At 42.2% G+C, this 19,722-nt stretch overlaps 1 protein-coding gene across 18 annotated transcripts in view; it reads right to left on the bottom strand.

The window, feature by feature from the left end:
• Window positions 1–19,722, bottom strand: part of DTNB (dystrobrevin beta) — a 158,425-nt gene that overhangs the window by 129,086 nt on the left and 9,617 nt on the right. For 16 of the 18 annotated variants that reach the window (XM_036335153.1, XM_036335155.1, XM_036335165.1 and 13 more), the window contains exons 2-4: window positions 10,677–10,744; window positions 8,887–8,967; window positions 3,374–3,587 (exon numbers count right to left, since the gene is read on the bottom strand). In XM_036335153.1, coding sequence (XP_036191046.1) covers window positions 3,374–3,587; window positions 8,887–8,967; window positions 10,677–10,743 — 362 coding nt within the window. In that variant the 5' untranslated portion in view covers window position 10,744. Of the gene's footprint in view, window positions 1–3,373; window positions 3,588–8,886; window positions 8,968–10,676; window positions 10,745–14,962; window positions 15,222–19,722 lie in introns of those variants that run through there. The other 2 variants (XM_036335154.1, XM_036335158.1) reach the window with 2 other exon arrangements.

Here is a 19,722-nt window from a genome sequence, read left to right as displayed (position 1 = left end):
TTATGTCAAAATGCATGGATTCCTAAAATGATAGAGGGCTGTACAGTGGACATTTACTTTTGGTCACAAACCCTCCAAATGTTGAGTCTACATTTGAGCAGACCCTACCTTATGTGACAAGTACTCTGCCCACTAACAAAATATTGAAAAAGGAAAAGACTCAGATATCTGTTTTCCCATCTTTCTTCGAAACGCAGACATGGGCACATGACACAAGCTCCACCAATAAGATGCACCACTCTGGACTCCAAATGTGATCTTTTAGATGTTGGAATTCCGAACAGTCCACCTGGAGGGGTGGCAGCTGCTGGAGTGGCCCCATGGGGGTGAGGCAGCAGAGACGGGGACTCGAGTGGCTGCACCTGCAGACCAGCATCAGTGGTGTTTGGAGCTCAAGCAACAATATCTGTGCCCGGATTGGTGGCAGAAGGGCTTGTGAGACCATTTTTGCGTGACTTTGAGCTTTGTTCTTGGCGGCATGATCTTCAAGCCTACACTTTCCCAACACGCTCAGAGAGTCTTTAATACGACCCACATCCTTTTAATGAATTAGCCAGAGAGGGTTTCTACTGCTCATGACTAAGCACTTGGAGGGATGCAGTGTCTTTCCTGACAGGACGGGGTCCAGAGAGATGAAGCAACAGGAGAAAACACCCTGAAGGGAGAGGAGGCATGCCTGGCGGGCAGCCGGCAGAGTGAGAACGAAGGAGTGCTCACAAACAGAGCCAAGCCTTGCTGCACAGATAATGACATTTTTTAAGGTAAATGTGCTCAAAACATTTTTTGCAGACACAGATTTCATGATGCAGGACTATCCAGGAAATTCCAAGGGGGAAGTAAAAATTAACCTTAGAAGAGATTTCCATAAAAGTCAGGATCCTGATTACATCGGGGAGAAGAAAGAGGAGCTTCTGGGGTGATGACAGCGTTCTAGCTCTTGGCCACTGTGGTACTTACATTTGCTTTATAACAATTCATTTTAAACTACACTTCGTTTTCTGTATTTTTCTGTAGTTGTTTTCTATTTCTCAATAACAGCTGTTTTAAAAAAAATGAATCCTGGGAAAATAAAGGTTACCATTACTGGACAAAGGTAATGGTTTAAGGGAAAAATAATGAAGGGGAAACGTATAGGTTAAAAGACACTCAAGAGGCCCTGGCTGGGTAGTTCAGTTGGTTAGAGTGTTGTCCTGATACACCAAAGTGTGGGTTCGATTCCGCGTCAGGACACGTACAGGAATCAACCAATGAATGCATAAATAAGTGGAACAACAAATCAATGACTCTCTCTCTCTCTCTCTCTCTCTCTCTCTCTCTCTCTCTCTCTCTCTCTCTGTGTGTGTGTGTCTTTCTCCCCCTTTTCATGCTGAATGCTAAAAGCAAAACAATATTTTTTTAAAAGCAAAAATAGACCAGTACATTTTAAATTCTGAATACACCCAGTTGGCATATTATAGAATGGACGTTGCTCACTTAGCAGCCTAATAAGCTATGATTATACCCTTTACCTAACGGATTCTTTTTCCTTGAAAAAACTCATTCTTGATCCTTCCCACCATATATCCGAATGTGATCTATAGACACTGGCCAAGTTACATTTGAAACTAAGAGTTAGCTGCCCCAGCCATGGCACAGATAACCTCACCCGAGTCCATGTTTTCAGTGATTCCAAGGTAAAGTGCAGGTTCACACTAGAATCAATTCCCTTCAAACAAGATTTGGGAAAGATCTGGTTTCATCAAAAAACATGATGCACTTACAACTGGACCTGTGATAGGTCAGAGTTGATTAGTAGGTCATATTTAAGACGTGGCACAGCGAGCAGTGAAGATTAACCCCCACGTAAAGACACGGAAACGAAAAGGCACACAGGTAATATCTGTCGAGGATGACAGGAGAGAGGGAGCTTGTTATTTTAACCCTGCCCCAAGAGAATCGCTCCGAGGAGCGCTCTCCCTCAATAAAGAGAATGACTTTCTTTCTCAGACATCTCTGCATGATTCATTTCCATAGACCTATCATTTTACAGACTGACAACAAACCAAGCACATGACTTCTGAAAAGAGTTCTTATTATCCAAAACTGAGAAAACACCATGATTACCTCTGGGCCAAGCTCAACAGACAGTGAGTCACCCTGAATAAACACCTGTGTTTGAACATGCAGGTAGGGACCTCAAAGGCCTCTGCAACCCTCACCTGTGCCCTCTGCATGGGAGCTGCTCGTTTCAGTTGTCCAGTCTCAAATTCTGCCTATATTTTTTATGTATTTTTTAATTTCTTTATTGATTAAGTTATTACATATGTGTCCTTATCCCCACATTACCCCCCATCCCCTCCACTCATGCCCTCACCCCCCTGTTGTCTGTGTCCATTGGTTAGGCCTATATTCTTGCATATAAGTCCTTTGGTTGATCTTATATTTAAACTCACCTAATCTGGGTGATGTTTATAGCTTTGCACTATCTAATAAGAGAGCTTGTTATTCAAATTAACACATTTGAAAAACAAGATGATTTTTTTTACTTAAGAAAACAAGCTGTTTTTACATCTTTAGCAAACAACTGTGGGTGCTGCCAACTATAAATTAGCACTCCTCTCATGAAAACAGAGTTCTATTTTAGAAACATTATTCCCAATTATCACATGTAGCTAAAAGTAATAAGAGCATTTCTCTTTGATTTTCAAAAACTCTTATTTTTCCAATTAATCCTAATTTACAAAACTTCCAGTGAATGGATTATGCAATAATCAGCTACAAATCAAGAATCCATTTGGCAAATATCAAAGAACTTAAGTAAAATCAACAAAAAATGTTATTCAATTTTATCATAATCAGAATGCCTCATAATTTTTTTACCTGCTAATTTTCATTTCAACTTTATAAATATTTAATAAGAATCCAGTGCTGCACTTGAGAAATCAAAGAAATACAAAGTAGAATCTCTGCTCTCAAGGATTTTCCATCTTACTAGTATTGGTACGCTTATGAAGCAGGTCAGAGCATTAGTCTTTAGAAAGGACTTACACTGAATAATTCCCCTCTGAACTGTGATTCTAAGTTGATAACCCTTAGCAAGAAAGTATGGAAGAAGAACAATTAAGGAAGAAACACTCTTACTTAAAATTAAGGCCGGACCAGTTTGGCTCAGTGGATAGAGCGTCGGCCTGCGGACTTAGGGGTCTCAGGTTCGATTCGGGTCAAGGGCATGAACCTTGGTTGCGGGCACGTCCCCACTGGGGGGCGTGCAGGAGGCAGCTGATCGATCTCTCTCATCGATGTTTCTGGCTCTCTATCCCTCTTCCTTCTTCTCTGTAAAAAATCAATAAAATATATTTAAAAAAAAAATTAAGTAAACATGTAAGGTACTAGCCTGTCGTAGGCAGCAATCATGAAGTTGAGGAGGAGGCTGATGGACTGCTCCACACTGATCTGGTGAGTAGAAGGCAGGCGCTTGTTCAGCTGGTAGTAGATGGATGAGATGACAGTTTCGAGGCGGGACACACTGATCTCAGTGCTATGGTCCAGTGTATTAAGGCCATTGTCTCGGAAGGCTTCGATCATGTTCCAGATATCAACAAGATGGACTGAAACACAAAGAAAATAAACTATCAGCAATGTAAAGTTTTAATCAATCAGAAAGACATACAAACTTTACATATAACAGGTCAGTGAAGGGTGGCAGAATGTGCCACCCCCAAATGCCACTTTGGCACAAGCATCCTTTTGAGCTAAAGATACTTGAAAAAAGTGCCAAAAAGGGCATTTTGACCCCCACCTTTTCTCCCTGACAGCCGGAAATAAAACTCCCAGGTGAAAGATGCCTTTCTTATTCCAAGGGGAAAAAAACACTATAATCACAGAGACAGTGGATTGAGGCCAAAATTAATCCGTACAGACTTGTTAACATAACTCTTATCTTCCCTCTGTCTCCCCATATACACATTTTAGTTACTTTTCCACAATTGCTACTCTTTGCGCAACCTAGTGTATAAGCACGTAGACCTCATCACTTCTTTGGGTCTTCATTTTCCCAAGGGGCTCCCGTGCACATGTAAAAATGTGTATGTTTTTCTCCTGCTAATCTGTCTTGTGTCAATTTAATTCTCAGGCCCAACCAGAGATCCTGAGAGAGTAGCCGGGAAGTACTGACTCCTCTACAGTAGCCTCAAAAATACAGAACACAAAATTTAATTGAACGTTAAAGAGAAAAATTCAACAAGCTTTGAGGGAAATATTAACACACCTCTCTTAGTGAGAGCGCAAACAGACAAAAAGTAAGTACAGATAGAAAATTAAACTTTACAACAACAAAGTAGTAGGAATAAACATTATGGGAAGTATTGTCCCGATGATTAAAAACATGCTTTATTTTCTAGAAAACACAAAAGACATGTATAGAAATTGACCTTATCTGAGTCATAAAACTAATTTCAACAAACTTCAAAGGATATAAATCATGTTCTCTGACCAAAATAAAACTAAGTTAGAAATCATTATCAAAAAGACAACTTTTTAAATTAACCTTATCTTTAGAAAGGAAGCAACACACTAAGGAACTTCCTTCACCTTACTAAGGGTATCTATAAAACACTGCATCATACATATTACTTGATAGTAAAAGGCTGAAAGCCTTTCCTCTCATAAGAAACGCCCACTATTGCCCTGGTCCGTGTGGTTCAGTTGGCCGAAGCATCGCCCCATATATCAGAAGGTGGCAGGTTTGATCCCCAGTCAGGGCACATGTGGGAGGCAACCAATCAATGTTTCTCTCTCACATTAATGTTTCTCTTTTTTTTTTGTCTCTCCCTCTCCCTTTCTCTCTCTAAAATCAATTTTAAAAATTGAAATTAAAAAAAGAAATGCCCACTATCATCATTTCTATTGTACTTCAGGTCCTAAGAATATAAAGATGCAGTAATTATTGGTATAAATATTGGAAATAAAGAAATATAACTGTGATTATTCAGAAATGACTAAATTAGACACATAGAAAATAAAAAAGATTCTATGGATAAATTATTAAATTTAATATTTGAGTTCAGAACAATTGCTAGACATAGATCAAGATATAAAAGTCATTGTATTTCTATGTATCAATAACAGACTGAAATTTTAGAAGTATCATAAGTTATCAAAGATTTAGAGATAAATCCAATGAAGAATGTGCAACATCTCTACAAAAAAATCTATAAATATAATTGGCAGAAATAAACACCTAAATAAATGGGAGGAATATACTATGTTCACAAGAGGAAATCTCAATATTGGAAATGTATCAACTCTCCCAACTTGATCTATAGATTCAATGCAATCCCAACAAAACCCCACAGGGCTATACATTAAAAGGATGAATTGTACTGTATGTTAATTACACTTTAAAAAAAGGAAGAAGAAAAAAATCCCAGCAAACATTTTTGTTTTATTTTCTTTGTCCTTAGCAGAAATTGACAAGCAGAGTTTAAAATATGTATGAAAATAAAATGTAAAAAGGCCAATCTTAAAAAGGAAAACAGAACAAAGGAGGAATACCTGCTCTACCTGCTATCAAGACCTATTACAAAGTTGTACTAGTGACAACTAGACAAACAGACCAATGGAGCACAGAGTCCGGAAGCAGCCCTCACACACAGACACTGCTATAAAGGTTCTTGTGCCTTTCTCCAAAGAATGTGAGGAAAAGGTGCTGAGCAGGGGAGAAAAAGGATGATTTTCCCCATGTAGACAGTCTAGGCCAGGGGTGGGCAAACTTTTTGACTCGAGGGCCACAATGGGTTCTTAAACTGGACCGGAGGGCCGGAACAAAAGCATGGATGGAGTGTTTGTGTGAACTAATATAAATTCAAAGTAAACATCATTACATAAAAGGGTACGGTCTTTTTTTTTTTTTAGTTGTATTCATTTCAAATGGGCCGGATCCGGCCCGCGGGCCGTAGTTTGCCCACGGCTGGTATAGGGACAACAGAACACACATGTGGAAAAAACTGAAATTTTGTTATGTAGGTTAAATAATCAAATGTTACAAAATAAAACTTCTAGAACAATGCATCTTTTACTTTACATTACTAAGGCCACTAGCCTGGTTATGACTCTCAACACTTCGCTTAAAGACTACCATTTCCCAAGAGTAATTACAGGAAGAATTATAAAAGTGGTAGGTTCTTTAGAACAGTGGTTTTCAAAGTTTTTTTTTTTTAACCACAACCCACAAAAATATATTTAAATCATAACACACACACACCCTCTAGACATATAAATTTATAAAAGTTCCACAAAATACTTTTTAGATTTACAATATAAGCTGGTTCCTGGTTTTTCTTTTTTTCTCTATTACATGGTTTAAATTCTGTCCAGAGTCACCAAAATAATTTCATAAGCCATTAATGGGTCACAATCCACAATTTGAAAAACATTGCTTTGGGATACCTATGACTTCAGTCTAGGATAGAACAGTAAACTCTTCAGAGAGCATTTAAAGCTAGGATTTTTGAGTAAGACATATAGTAGGGTAGAAATATTTAGCTGTAAAACTGGTTTGCCCAAGGCACGTGTTTATAATAAACTAGTGACCGGTGCACGGATTCGTGCACATCAAAAGGAAATTAATTAGAAGGTGGCCAGCAGGGCGGGACTGGGCGAGATGGGCTGGACATACCCTGGAGCCAACCTCCCACAGCCCATCCCCAGTGTCTGTGGAGTGAGTGGGGTCCCTCTGGCAGGTGGGGTCCTTTGGCCTGGCCTGCGGGGATCAGGCCGAAATCAGCTCTCTGACATCCCCCGGGGGGTCCCGGAGTGCGAGAGGGCACTCTGCAAAGTTGCTGTCGTACAGGGCGTGAAACACAAATGCAAGTGTACAGTAAACCAGATTCAGGCCGACCGTGCCCCGGCAACAACATCACCCACAGCCGCAGGTGGAATCATGTGGCGCCTGAAAGGAATCGGGCTCCCTCCTCTCTGGTTTCGGGGTACATCACCCAAGAACCACCACTGCCAAGTCACTGCAACTCGGCAGCTCCTGCGTTGAGCGTCTGCCCCCCTGGTAGTCAGTGTGCATCATAGCGACCGGTTGGAAAGGTGGAGGGGCATTTAGCATATTAGTCTTTTATATATAGACTAGAGGCCCGGTGCACAAAGATTCGTGCGGGGGGGGGGGGGATCCCTCAGCCCGACCTGCACCCTGTCCAAACTGGGAGCCCTCAGGGGAGCCCTCTCCAATCCGGGAGCCCTGATGGCTTAGGCCTACTCCTCGTGGTTCTCTGCTCTCTGTGGGGCCTGGCCACTCTGCGCCTGCTGCCCCAGGGGCTCTCCACTGCCTCAATCTTCTAGTTTTGTTATGAGAAGCTTTTCCTTACAAAAGACAATTTTCTCGTATCTCCCTTTTCCCTCTTCATGTTCTTCTCTCAGCTCAGCTGAAGACCCTTCTCCTGCACAGAGGCCCTCCGCAGGCAGGGCGGGGTGGAACGCCTGCGTCGTTGCCCTGGCAACAATGCAAGCATCCTGGCCTGGCCGCTGCCATCTTTGTCGTATCAATTTGCATATTCCTTCCTTATTGGGTATGGGCGCTTCCATCTTTATTGCGGAGTGATGGTCAATTTGCATATTCCCTCTTTATTAGATAGGATTATATACACAGATGGCAAAACCAAGATTAACCCTTTTTGGTCCAACGTGGAGGCTGACTTGACAGACCAGGCGCTAGGAGCAGGTCCAACGTTGAGGCTGAGATACCGCAAACCGATTCAACATTCAATCCTGTCAATTAATTTGGACCAGACTGTCTGAATTCCAAAAATAAAAGTGGACCACAAAGGGTTAAAGCTGAGGTGCTTCACCATTCTATGGCTAATGATCCTTCCATTATACAAAACAGTTTTTCATCAATACACACACACATATATGAGAAAAGGACAATAATTCTGTCATAAGTCAATTCATCTTCATGGAAATTAAGAGAAGAAAGATTTTTATGCATGTTATGTGTATATGTACACATTTATATTTTTTTTACTTATTTTATAAATAGCAATTGTGGTAGCAACTGCTTATGGAAAAGGCTGATTGTTGTTATATTAAGTTTAATTGTTATTATATACTGTACTAGAGGCCCGATGCATGAAATTTGTGCAAGAGTAGACCTTCCTTCCCCCAGCTGCCTGCACCAGCTTCCCTCCCGCCGCCGGCAGGCACCTGGGACCCGGCCTTCCCTCTGGCTGCTGGCAGACACCCAGGACTGGGGCTTCCCTCACACAGGGAGGCCCCGCCCACCTGCCACAGCCTGCCAGTCAGTAGCCTGGGCCTCCCTCTGTGGGGAGATTGTGGAGCCCCCCGATGGTTTGCCCCAATGGCCTGTGGCCTGGGCCTCTCTCTGTGGGGCGATCATGGGGCGATGGCCAGGCCCCCGACCAATCGCATCGCACCCGCTTTGGCTGGCCTGGCACCAGTGGCTGTCATAGCATGGTCCCGATGGTCATTCAGATGGTTGTCCAGATGGTAGTCCAGATGGCCGTTCTGCTGTTTGGCCGTTCAGTCAATTTGCATATTATGCTTTTATTATATAGGATACCTTCGTCAAAATATTCTTTTCCTCCAGAAGCTGATATATTGTATTAATTCTGCACAAAATTTTTCATTAAAAAGTGACATGGAGAAACACATTCCCCCTTTGAAGAACATAAATAATATGCCAGCCTCAAAACTAGTTACATATTGAGTTTATTACATATTTTGAGGGAGACACAGAGTAAAGTGCCAACTTCTTTCCATTACAAAGTTTATATTCTGATACTTACGACAAAATAATTCCATTAAAATTACAATATGACTAAAAGATATTAAAATCTTTTATATTATTGAGAGTTCTATACGGCTATTATAGAAATGACTTACGGTTGCATCGCTTTTGTACAAATCGTAATTTGCAAGCTGTTCTGTAAGTTGATAGTCGTATGACATCAAAATTCTGAGCACCTGAAAAAAGGGTAAATAAAACATGTTCAAGTGGACTTACCGGTTAATTTCTAAATGCTGGGAAGAGGCTCCGTTCCATTGTGTTGGCACAGGTTACATGTAACTTGCCAACTGAGTCTTCTGATAGAGCACAAAGGCAGGGGGAAGGGTTAGGGTACACTTCCTGTGTGCCCACTCCACACCAGCAGTTCTGCCTAATTACCCTATCTGCTAGCCTACGCAAGCTTCGAGGCGAGGAACACTCATGATGTGCGTGAACTGACTATATCTATTAGGAAGTGGGGATACGGTGGCATGGTAGGGAAGACCCCAGCGTAGAGTCAGAGATGTAAATTCCAGCTCCGGCCTGACTGCCAACCACAGAACACGGCCGTCGCCATGTCACAGCCCTCATCTCAGGCTCAGTGTCCTCCTCTGTACAACGAGGGAACCAGACCAGCTAATCTCCGAGCTCCCCTTCCAGGTCTGTGGCATAACAGAATTTCCAGTGCACTGTGCCTCCCGATCTAGAACTAAAGCTTCTTCCCCGCTACTTTCATCTGAGCGGGTTACGGTGCCTGCCTGAATGAGTACCGCGGCAGACGTGCCTGCATGACTTCTGACAATGGGGACAAAAGGTGGTCAGCTTGCCCCTGCTCTCACGCTCTTGGGAAGCTGGCCCTGGGAACCCAAACTGGCTTTCCCTCTGTGAATGGGACCTCGGGGCCATCCCACGCTGGGCTCCTGCCTCCCTCTCCAGCGTCAGCAGAGCAGCACCGTTTTATAAGAGTCAAATGCTTTTAAAACGTTTCACAGTCACTGGCCCAGACCAGGAACCCTATTTCCGGCAGAAGAATTTGAAGTCCTGCAAGTATGTGTGCACTAGTCAAGGTCACTCAGTCAAGGTCACCGAGACAAGAAGTCACAAAGCAAACCACCCTTCCAACACTGTGGACTGCCCTACTCCTCCCAGCCATCTTGTTTCTTTGTTCAGTCTTACATGATAATGTAATTTTTAAAAAATATGTTTTATTGATTTTTCACAGACAGGAAGGGAGAGGGATAGAGAGTTAGAAACATCGATGAGAGAGGAACATCGATCAGCTGCCTCCTGTACACCCCGTGCTGGGGATGTGCCCACAACCCAGGTACATGCCCTTGACCGGAATCGAACCTGGGACCTTTCAGTCCACAGGCCGACGCTCTACCCACCGAGCCAAACCGGTTAGGGCGATAATGTAATTTTTAACAGAAGATTTAATATTGTATAGTAAAGTAAGATACCAAAGTACACATTCATGCTATTAATTTTTCCTCTTGCTCTAAGTGTTGGCCTGACACTTAGTCTTCTCTACCTCCGAACTGGTATGTAGTGCAAGGTAATTTATATGACGTATTAATTATGCATCCGCACCTGCAAGCTCACGGTGACCACGGAGCTACAGCAAGAGGGCTAAATTGACGGGCATGCCCTGATCCTACAGACATGCTAGGTAACACCTCTGCCTCATTCTTTACGGCCTGGCTTCAGAAAGCAGTTCAAATCGGTTCAATTAAAATAATACGGTCTGTCTTGGGGTCCTCCAACTCCATGATCTTTAACTCTCATTCTTCCCTTTCTAAAGCCTGTAACTTAAAACTTCTGATTAAAGCTGGGACTTGGCCAGAACAGAAAGGGGGAAAAGCGTTCCCGCGCATAAACAAGGGCGCCAGAGGCACTCGGGACTCACGCATGTCTATGAACAGCTGCCTCTTCTCCGCCGGCGTCTTCCGCTTATTCCCACTTTCCTCAACCATCCTAGGGACGAAGAAGGACGCCATGAAGCACCGATCACTGGACAATTCAACCAAGTGCTTAGCACTCTATTGTGAAGAGAGAGCCTCGGGACATCAGCTGGGAAATGCACATACTAAGAGAGTGTCAGTGAAAATGACCTGGAACCTGATACCAAAAGAGGTAAATCCTTATTTCTCTATTTGATCATTTCTAAAATATTAAAAGTCAATACTTAACTGAGCTCATACACGCCTCCTGGGCTGAAAATTTGGGCTATATCTGATTTCTAATTTTATTTTCTCTGCACAGTCCTCTATTCGTTGAGATACAGTTTCCCATATCCCTACTGTTTTTCATGAACATGTTACTAAATATAATTTAGAAAATAATTATAATGAAAGGCTACAATAGAGAACATAAAAACAGTGAGCTTATACACGAAATATATAAATAAAATACATTTTTATGTTTAACAAAAAAAAGAGAGAAATTCATCCCCACACTCAACTCTTAAATGCAACTTTTTATCACCTGATAACAGTAGTTTACACTGACAGGCTATGCCAGTGACTGTTAAAACTCTCTCCATGAATTATCTCATTTAATACTCCCTTCAACCCTATGTGGTTTTATTATAACTATTACATTATCCCCATTTTATTGATTAGGAAACAGATGCCTAGAAAAGAACAGTAACTTGCTCAAGGGCACACAACTCAGTAGTGGTAGAGTAGAACCTCAACCCTTTCATTAAACTTCTTACAGAACTGTGTTTCTTAGAGGATATTTTCAAATATCTAGGCCTAAAAAGCTAGAACACAAACAGCCCATTGCATGGGCCCTACTGATGCAAAATTTGTGACAATTTTAGCTGAACTTTGCCTTATTCTATGAAGAAAAATATGTAGACAAATAGCATAAGCCAAATAATTTCCCTAAGCAGATGACACTTTTGTAAATCATTCTCAAATATGTTAGTCACAAATTAAATAAATGATGACCACACAAATCCCATAGCCACTAAAACAAAGTGACTGAAAAAAGTTTAGTTGTAAATATATCCTAAAGAAAATTTAAAATGAAAAACTATTCCTTAATATCCTGCAATTAATATTTTGATAATTAAGACTGGTTCTTTTCAGATCACTGAAATGTTACCAAATAGGCTGCAACACAAGTGATGGTTTCTTAATAATTTGCCCCCAAAAGGAAAGAATCCTATCTAATAATAGACAAACATGGTAATTGACCATACCTTCATTATGCCTCCCATTGGCTAATCAGCACGATATGCAAATTAACCACCAACAAATATGGCAGTTAATTTGCATATGTAGGCGCGAAGTGGCGGCTCCAGCCGGAGCAGCGAAGGCTTAAAGGTGGCTCCGGCCGGAGCGAAGGCCTGGGTCCCGAGTGCCAGAGGAAAACCGGTGCCAGCAGCCAGGGGAAGGGAAGGCCTATTGCACGAATCTTTTTGTGCAACAGGCCTCTAGTTTTAAATAGAAAGAAAATTAAAGAAAAAGCAACCAGAAACAGAAAAAAAAAACACTAATAAAATCTAGGTCCTAGAGAAAAAAACAGGAGTTGGTACCAGTAGCCTGCGATTTCAAAGAAAAATATATATATACTCAAAAACCTGCTCCCTCCTCTCCAATCTTGGTCTCTCACTAAATAATGCACACAGACTAACAGAAAATATCATAATGCCCTTTATAATATATCTCATTTATTATATCCTTTTTCCATTTTTGCTATTTCTTTACACCCCTTTTTCTCAAAATGGGTCTAAGAAGTCCCTGAGATCCCTAAATTCTTTATGGCAATTTTTTAAAATTCTGTCATTACTTCCAGATTCATTTTGAAAAAGTTAATACAAACATATTCTGGATCATCTCGATGGCCACCAAACTACAAGCACTGCTAGGCCATTTTGGGCACACACATCTGCATGTGGGCTCCTGCAGCACCGGCAGCAAGAGACCACCGAAAGCAGGGGACACCAACTAGAGAAACTAGCCTACCCTCGGCCAGATCCTACCTGCCGCCTGTTTCTGCAAATAAAGCTTTACTGGAACACAGCCATACCTATTCATTTATGTATCACCTATAGATGTTTTCGTGCTACAATGGCAGAGTGAGCACCTGGCCTGCAAAGTCTGAAATAGTTGCTCTCTGGTCTTTCAAGAAAAAGCACGTCAACCCACCTAAAGCAACAGTAATTAATGCTGCATCGCTACACGTCTGGCTGCAACTGGACTAGCACGTCCCCTCAGTCAAAATGACGACCATCCCAACATGGGCTTGCGCTGCCTTTCCGTTACCGCAAGTCTATCCTTGAGGAAGTGCCTTCATCACGCTAAGGTTTATTCCTCATTGCTGAAACAGCATAAAAATTACACAGACTTCACGACCAGTCATTTGACAAATACAAGCAGCTCTTAGATGGGAGACACATCTAGATGAACTAGAAACACTGCAGTGAATGAAAGAGACCAAGTCCCCGCCCCTTTGTGGAGCTTCTTGCGATAGGATCAAATGCAGTCATTCGTTTACAGTGCCTGGCCTACGGGAAGCTCAGGACAAATGGTAGCTGCTATTCTTATGATTACAACTATTATCATTATCATTATTACTACGACGACGACGACACAGGTAGTTTATAAACCTAGAGGATTAATTACATCATTTGTAATTAATGACACCATGCTAGACATTAATTTCGTATATTTACTTTTAAGAAAATCTTTGGGCTTTTGAAATTTATAAAGCACAAAGTAAACATTATCTAAACTGACAAAATGATGGTATCCTCATGTCCCACACACAGTTATTACAAACCTGAATCAAACAATACCTGAAAATGTGCATCAAAACAATCCGAGATAACAAATGAAAAGGGCATCACACTGACGAGCCAGTAAGAAATCTGTTTTATAAATCAGATTATTTTAATTATGTTATGGTTATTTAAACTACCCAAGTTTTAAAAACATACAGTGGAACTTTAGTATATTTACATGTGACTAACACAAATTCAACTACATGAGAGAGAAAGAGAATTATTTAAACGATGGGCAATCCCACACCAGGATCACCTGTTCCAAGAGAGTGTGAGAAAGAAAGTGAATCTACAGCTCCCTCTGGCCTCTGACTGAGTAAGCACCCCTTTCCTTTTTTCTAAAAACACAATTCAACTAAAGAAAAAAGTAGCCAGTTCCAACATGAAGAAAAAACTAGCTGTGCCAGACCTCGAACTCCTTGTCTATGTTGGCCCCCACCACGGTCTGTTCCTGAGGAAATTTCAAAAGGAATTTTCACCTACTTCAGGCACTCGCTGATTTCAGAATCTAACTCCCAAGTAAAATGTGACTCAGATGCACGAAAGATAATCAAGATCTGCCCAACCACAAGGATTTGATACTAATGTTTCAGAAACAATGCTTCTAAGTTTCAATTGCTTTAGGAAATCATATTCATGCAACGATTTTCTTAAAAGTTTGCAAAAGTGTTCATACTATAGAAAAATTCTCAAAATTCAGAGCTATCGCATAAGGCTAACCATAATTATAAAATAATTATGAAATATAAGCAACATGCCTAGCTACATATGGTGCCAACAAAATTAAAATATAGTATTCATATTGCAGTATCAATTTAACCATCATATATGTATACGACTAAAGATTAGAAATAAATTAAAAATGAAAATGCATTCATAAGGCATGGGTTTTTCCCCCAAAATTTTATTTTGTCACTGTATTGCCTGGCAGTTTTTTAAAAGCTGAATATGTTTGATGTTTGTACTTAAAAGTGTTTTAAAATCTCTAAATATGTTTCCTGGGAGACAGACACTCTTAGTAATGAATATATACTTACTGACCCAAGTATTTGGATGGCAATTTCTACCAAAATTTTAATGTATGCTACCTTTGGCCCAGTAAATATGTCTGTTTATTTGTTTAAAAAGGAGAGGAGAGGGAAGGAGAGGAAAGGGTAAGGGGGGGAAACGGAAGCAGAGTGGACGCAGAAGGAAAGAAAGGGGAGATAAAACAGTGTAAAATGGCTTAAACACCTTATGGTACAGCCATACTATAGAGTATAGTCCACAGATACTAAAAAGAACGAGGTAGGTAAGTGCAATTTATGAAAAGATGGTCAAGACATGTAAGTCAAATGCAAGTAAGGGGCCAGCATCACAACGTGGCAGACGCTGTCCGTGCCCTGCCAGGATACCCCTACCTGGCTGCCAGCTTCTCCAGCCGCGCTCTTCTCTGGAGAATGGCCTGCAGCTGAGCACTCCTGACCAGCGCCTGGGAACTAATTCACCCCCTACAGGGGCACCTGGTGACCGACAGACACGGTAGAACGCCCAGGCCTGGAAGTTCTGGGTCCAAGTAAAATGGAGTGAGCACACGCCAACCTTACTCTCCCACTGAACACGAAGCCTGCGGAGCGCGTGCTGGAGTTATCTGAGCTCTGTGAAAAGTAAACAGCAGCAGGTGGGCCAGGGAAGAATCCAGAATTCACAGTCCTACGGAACAGATGGCGCGTCTGCCATATTTTCCCTCTCGCCTCGCCTGGCTTGACCTCAACCCAGTACGCCCCCCAACCTAGGATGTGATATAGACACAGAGAAGTCCTCAGAGCCCTCTCGTGCTAGCTCACAGAGAAGCAGAACCGGAGCCCAGAGAGAGCGAGAGACATTTCCCGGTCTTCTTCCCCCTCTTTCCTTTTTCTTCATTTTCTCCCACCCCAGCCAGCAGCAATCCCGCAGTGGAGGCGAAGGCAGCAGCAAAGCCGCTGGCCTGGGAAACGGCAGAATTAAAAAGTGTGGAGAAAAGGAATCCTCTGTTGGTCAGCTGCAGCTCCAAGGGGCCCACGGGTTTATTCTCTCTCCTCTGCTGCTGCGGTGCCACTGCAGGAGGGGCAGTTTCTGGCCAGCGGACAGGAAAGGGAGTCCAGAGTAGCCAGAAAGTACCAGGGCGCTAACCAAGCAGAAGCACAGGAAAGCAGCCCATACAGCTGTTTATGAACGCTGGGATCTCCTCCAACCCGCACACCCAGGGATCCGACCGTCGCCAGCAGACCAACTAGCTGTGAAAGTCCATCTTGCAGAGAGACCTCCACAGTAAGTACGCTCTCCACTTCCTGCCACAGGGGCTCCTGGCACGCTGCCTTTTCTTGGCCTCACAATCTAGAGATAACCAAACCTCCTATCATTCCCTTCACATACCAGCTCTGACTTCAAACCCTGCATTTCCTTCCTCATAATCACTCTCATATCCACCCTTTTTTCCCATTTCAACTGCCAAAATCTTTGTCCGCGCGAACGAACAAATGAAATCCTCTGACGCCATGGTCTCAGGACTCTGCGCCCCCTTCTTCCTGTCGTTCATCCTGTGGACACACAGAAATCCACGAGGTGTATTTATTCAAACAGGTTCGATCTCCAATGGATCCTAATCACCCCACTCAGAAGCTTCATTCCACACACACACACACACACACACACACAAAAAGCAAAGCACAAAGTGAAATATTCCAGAGAAAGACAAATATGATGATCCCACTCATAAGTGGAATCTAATAATACACAAAAAAGAAAAAAGTCAAACTCACTCTGGAAGCAGAGTAGAATGGTGGTAGCCAGGGGCTAAGGGGTGGGGAAAATGGAGAGATGTTGGACAAAGGATACAAACTTTTAGTTATAAGATGGGAATTGAATGTACAGCTTGGTGACTATAGTGGATAATACCATACTGTATACCTGAAATTTGCTAAGAGAATAAATCTTAAACATTCTCAACACACACACACACACACACACACACACACACACGTTGACTGTGATGTGATGGGTGTGTGAAAAAAACAAAACTATAGAAATGGCAAAATGATCCGTAATCGACAGAGATTTAGGGGGAAGGGAAGAGGGGTGATAGATGAAGCGCAGACTTTTGGGGTGGTGAAACTTCACTATAATGGTGGATACATGACCCTATGCATTTGTCAAACTAACAGAAATTTACAACACAGAGTGAACTTAATGTGTGTAAATTTTTATTAAATCCTTTAGGACATCAGCGGATCCAAGGATGAAATGCAGAATGTGACAAAACAATCTAACTATGTTACAAATGTCTGAAACAACCTCACTGAAGAGGGGGGGGGGGGGGGGGGGTGGAAGTGACTTTGGAAATGAATGGTGTCTGTAAGACTAAAAGCAAAACAAAATATACCTACGTACTATACTCTAGTTTCCCATCAGTCATACGGTACCAATTCTAATATAACAATTACATAAAGAGATGGCATTTGGAAGAGTGTGAGGTTACAGAGAAGCAAGATGAGAAGCTAGAATGACCCATGTGGTAATGGATTACAGTTGCAGACATCAGTATAAGATCATGTTTCTTTTAATACGGATACAGATAGTTACATACAGAAGTAATTATAGCTATGTGTATATGCATGGGTTAGTATATACACACATGTCCTTGCTCTGTCAACTGAGATGTTGAAACAATAACACCCTAGCTGTAATGAGTATATACCTAATGCCCAAATGTTGGTTTGTAATACCTGAACTGCATGTAATGGACATACCTAGCCCAAATGTTGGTTTGTAATACCTTGGTTTATAATACCTTTCTCCAACAAAATGAGTGAGGCAGGGAATATACAAGATGAGCCTGGAACATCTTGTAATATAGGAAGTAAAGAAGTTTGTGGAGAAGAATAAACCATATGATACGAGTATATAAAAGGGACACAGGAGCCAACTGAAAGCTCCCAGCAGCCAAAGCTGGAACAACTGCAGCAACAAAATAAATAAGGCAGCATCGCATACCCATCCGTCAGGACTGATATGAATGAGCGAATATATTAATAAATGGAGAGCAAATACCCTGTGAAGAATTCCAAGTAATTTACGTCGATACTCAGCCCGGAAGAAAGTGAAGCACATGCCCACTCCTTAAGTGCGGGCTGCGCACAGGGACTTCCTTACAAAGACACAGCATGGGGCGGGCGTGAAATAACTGGACGGTGGAGAAACCTGGTCAGCACTACCTCAGCCAGTGCAAGTTCAACATCAGCAGGTAAGTCATGCTGACGGTACACATCCTTGACACGATGTGATGAAACAGCATTTTAACCTCTGTTGTCTTCCTCCCCCAAACCGATAAACCCAGTTTAATCCCGAGAAAAACATCAGGCAAATATCAATTGAGGGATAATCTACAAATACCTTACCAGTGCTCCTCAAATTCATCAAAAACTTGACCAGAAAAGTCTGAGAAACTGACAAAGCCAAGAGACACCTAAGGAGACATGACAACTACATGTAATGTGCTATCCTGGGCGGGACTGTGGAACAGAAAAAGGCCACTAGGTGAACACTAAGGAAATCTGAATCAAGTGTGGATTTTAGTAATAATGTACCATCATTGGTTCACTAATCGTAACAAAAGTGCTAATGTCTGAGGTTAAGAACAGAACAGGACATGGGATGCTATTATTTTCCATTTTTCCGTAAGTCTAAAACTGTTCTGAAAGTAAAGTTTTAAATTTTTTTCAAAGACGGTACAAACACATACTAGACAAATCCACACTTACACTTGGAGACTTCAACACTCGTCCACGATCAAGAAAGTAGGAAGTCAAGAAGGACGTGGAAGGACTGAACAGCACCTTCAGCCTACGAGACCTAACTGATGTTTATGTCACCCAATAATGACAAACACAAATGCTTTCCAAGTGCACACGCAGCCTGCGGCCACCCAACTCAGAAAGTGATACCCCTGGAGATGGGAGCAGAATAAAGTGGCCGCAGAGGGACAGCAACCCTATTAGCTATGTTTCACAGGCTGGTTCTGGGGACACCGTATTATTCTTTTATATATTCAAAGTAAGTCCTTTACTTTGAATATATTCTCTGGTAAACCTTTTCTTTTGTGGTTTGGGGAGGCAGGTCTTCACATATTTTATCAATAAAATGGAGTATATCAAATACCATAAGCTCTGTACTTTTACCCAAATGAACAGAAACTCTCACAAACTCCATAGTTGGGTATAATATTACTTCAAATCTTCAGTAATGTCCTCTATGAGTATTCCCAACAATATTTGCTAACAAGGCATGCATTTCACCAAACTAAAATTATTCATTTGTCTGTATTTATTTCAGCCACTATTACCAAAACAAGAACAACAAAGGTTTGTATCTTTTGGTTTTACTCCTGAAGTAAGATCTTCACAAAATTTCTAAAAATGTATAATTAAGTTAAAAATTTAAGATACTAATTAGCACATGACTAACCATCACTGAAAAAGCTCAATAACTTTGCCTTCATATGCTGAATGCTTAGTTTTAAAATATCTCAACTGCTAGGAGTAGCCTCATAATATCATTAGTAAATACCTTGGGCACAATATAATCAATGGTATCTACATATATAAAACCCTAATATGCAAATAGACCAAACAGTGGAACAACCAAACATCCGGTTGCTATGACGCGCTGACCACTAGGGGGCGCATGCAGAACATGGCAGGCGTTGGCAGCAGGCAGCAGAGCGCGGAATATGGTGGGCGTCAGTTGCATTGGGATGGTGGAACAGGTGAGCAGGGGTGCCAGACCAAGGTGGGGCACCAGTCGCTGTCATCGAGGTGAGCTTCTGGTGGTTACTGAAAATTCTTTGCTCCCGTGCTCCACGGTCCTGCCCAGCACTCACACCTGCTGCCGGCGCCGGACCCGCTCACACCCGTAGCCGGTGCCAGAGCCGCCGCTCGCACCCTCTGCTGGTGCCCGGCACTAGTCTCAATCGCTTGGCACCATCAGCAGGTGCGAGCAGCGGCTGCTGGCCCCGATCGCCCCTGAGGGCTTCTCCACCTCCCCCTGCTCCTGAGAGGCGACTGGAATAGCAGCTGCCACTCACACCCGCTGCTGGCGCCTGCCCCAATCACTCTATGCTGTCAGCGGGTGTGAGCGGGGCTGG

Source organism: Myotis myotis, unplaced genomic scaffold, assembly GCF_014108235.1.
Source record: "Myotis myotis isolate mMyoMyo1 unplaced genomic scaffold, mMyoMyo1.p scaffold_m19_p_14, whole genome shotgun sequence".
Lineage (NCBI taxonomy): Eukaryota > Metazoa > Chordata > Mammalia > Chiroptera > Vespertilionidae > Myotis > Myotis myotis.
This window is presented reverse-complemented; position numbering and strand designations above follow the sequence as displayed.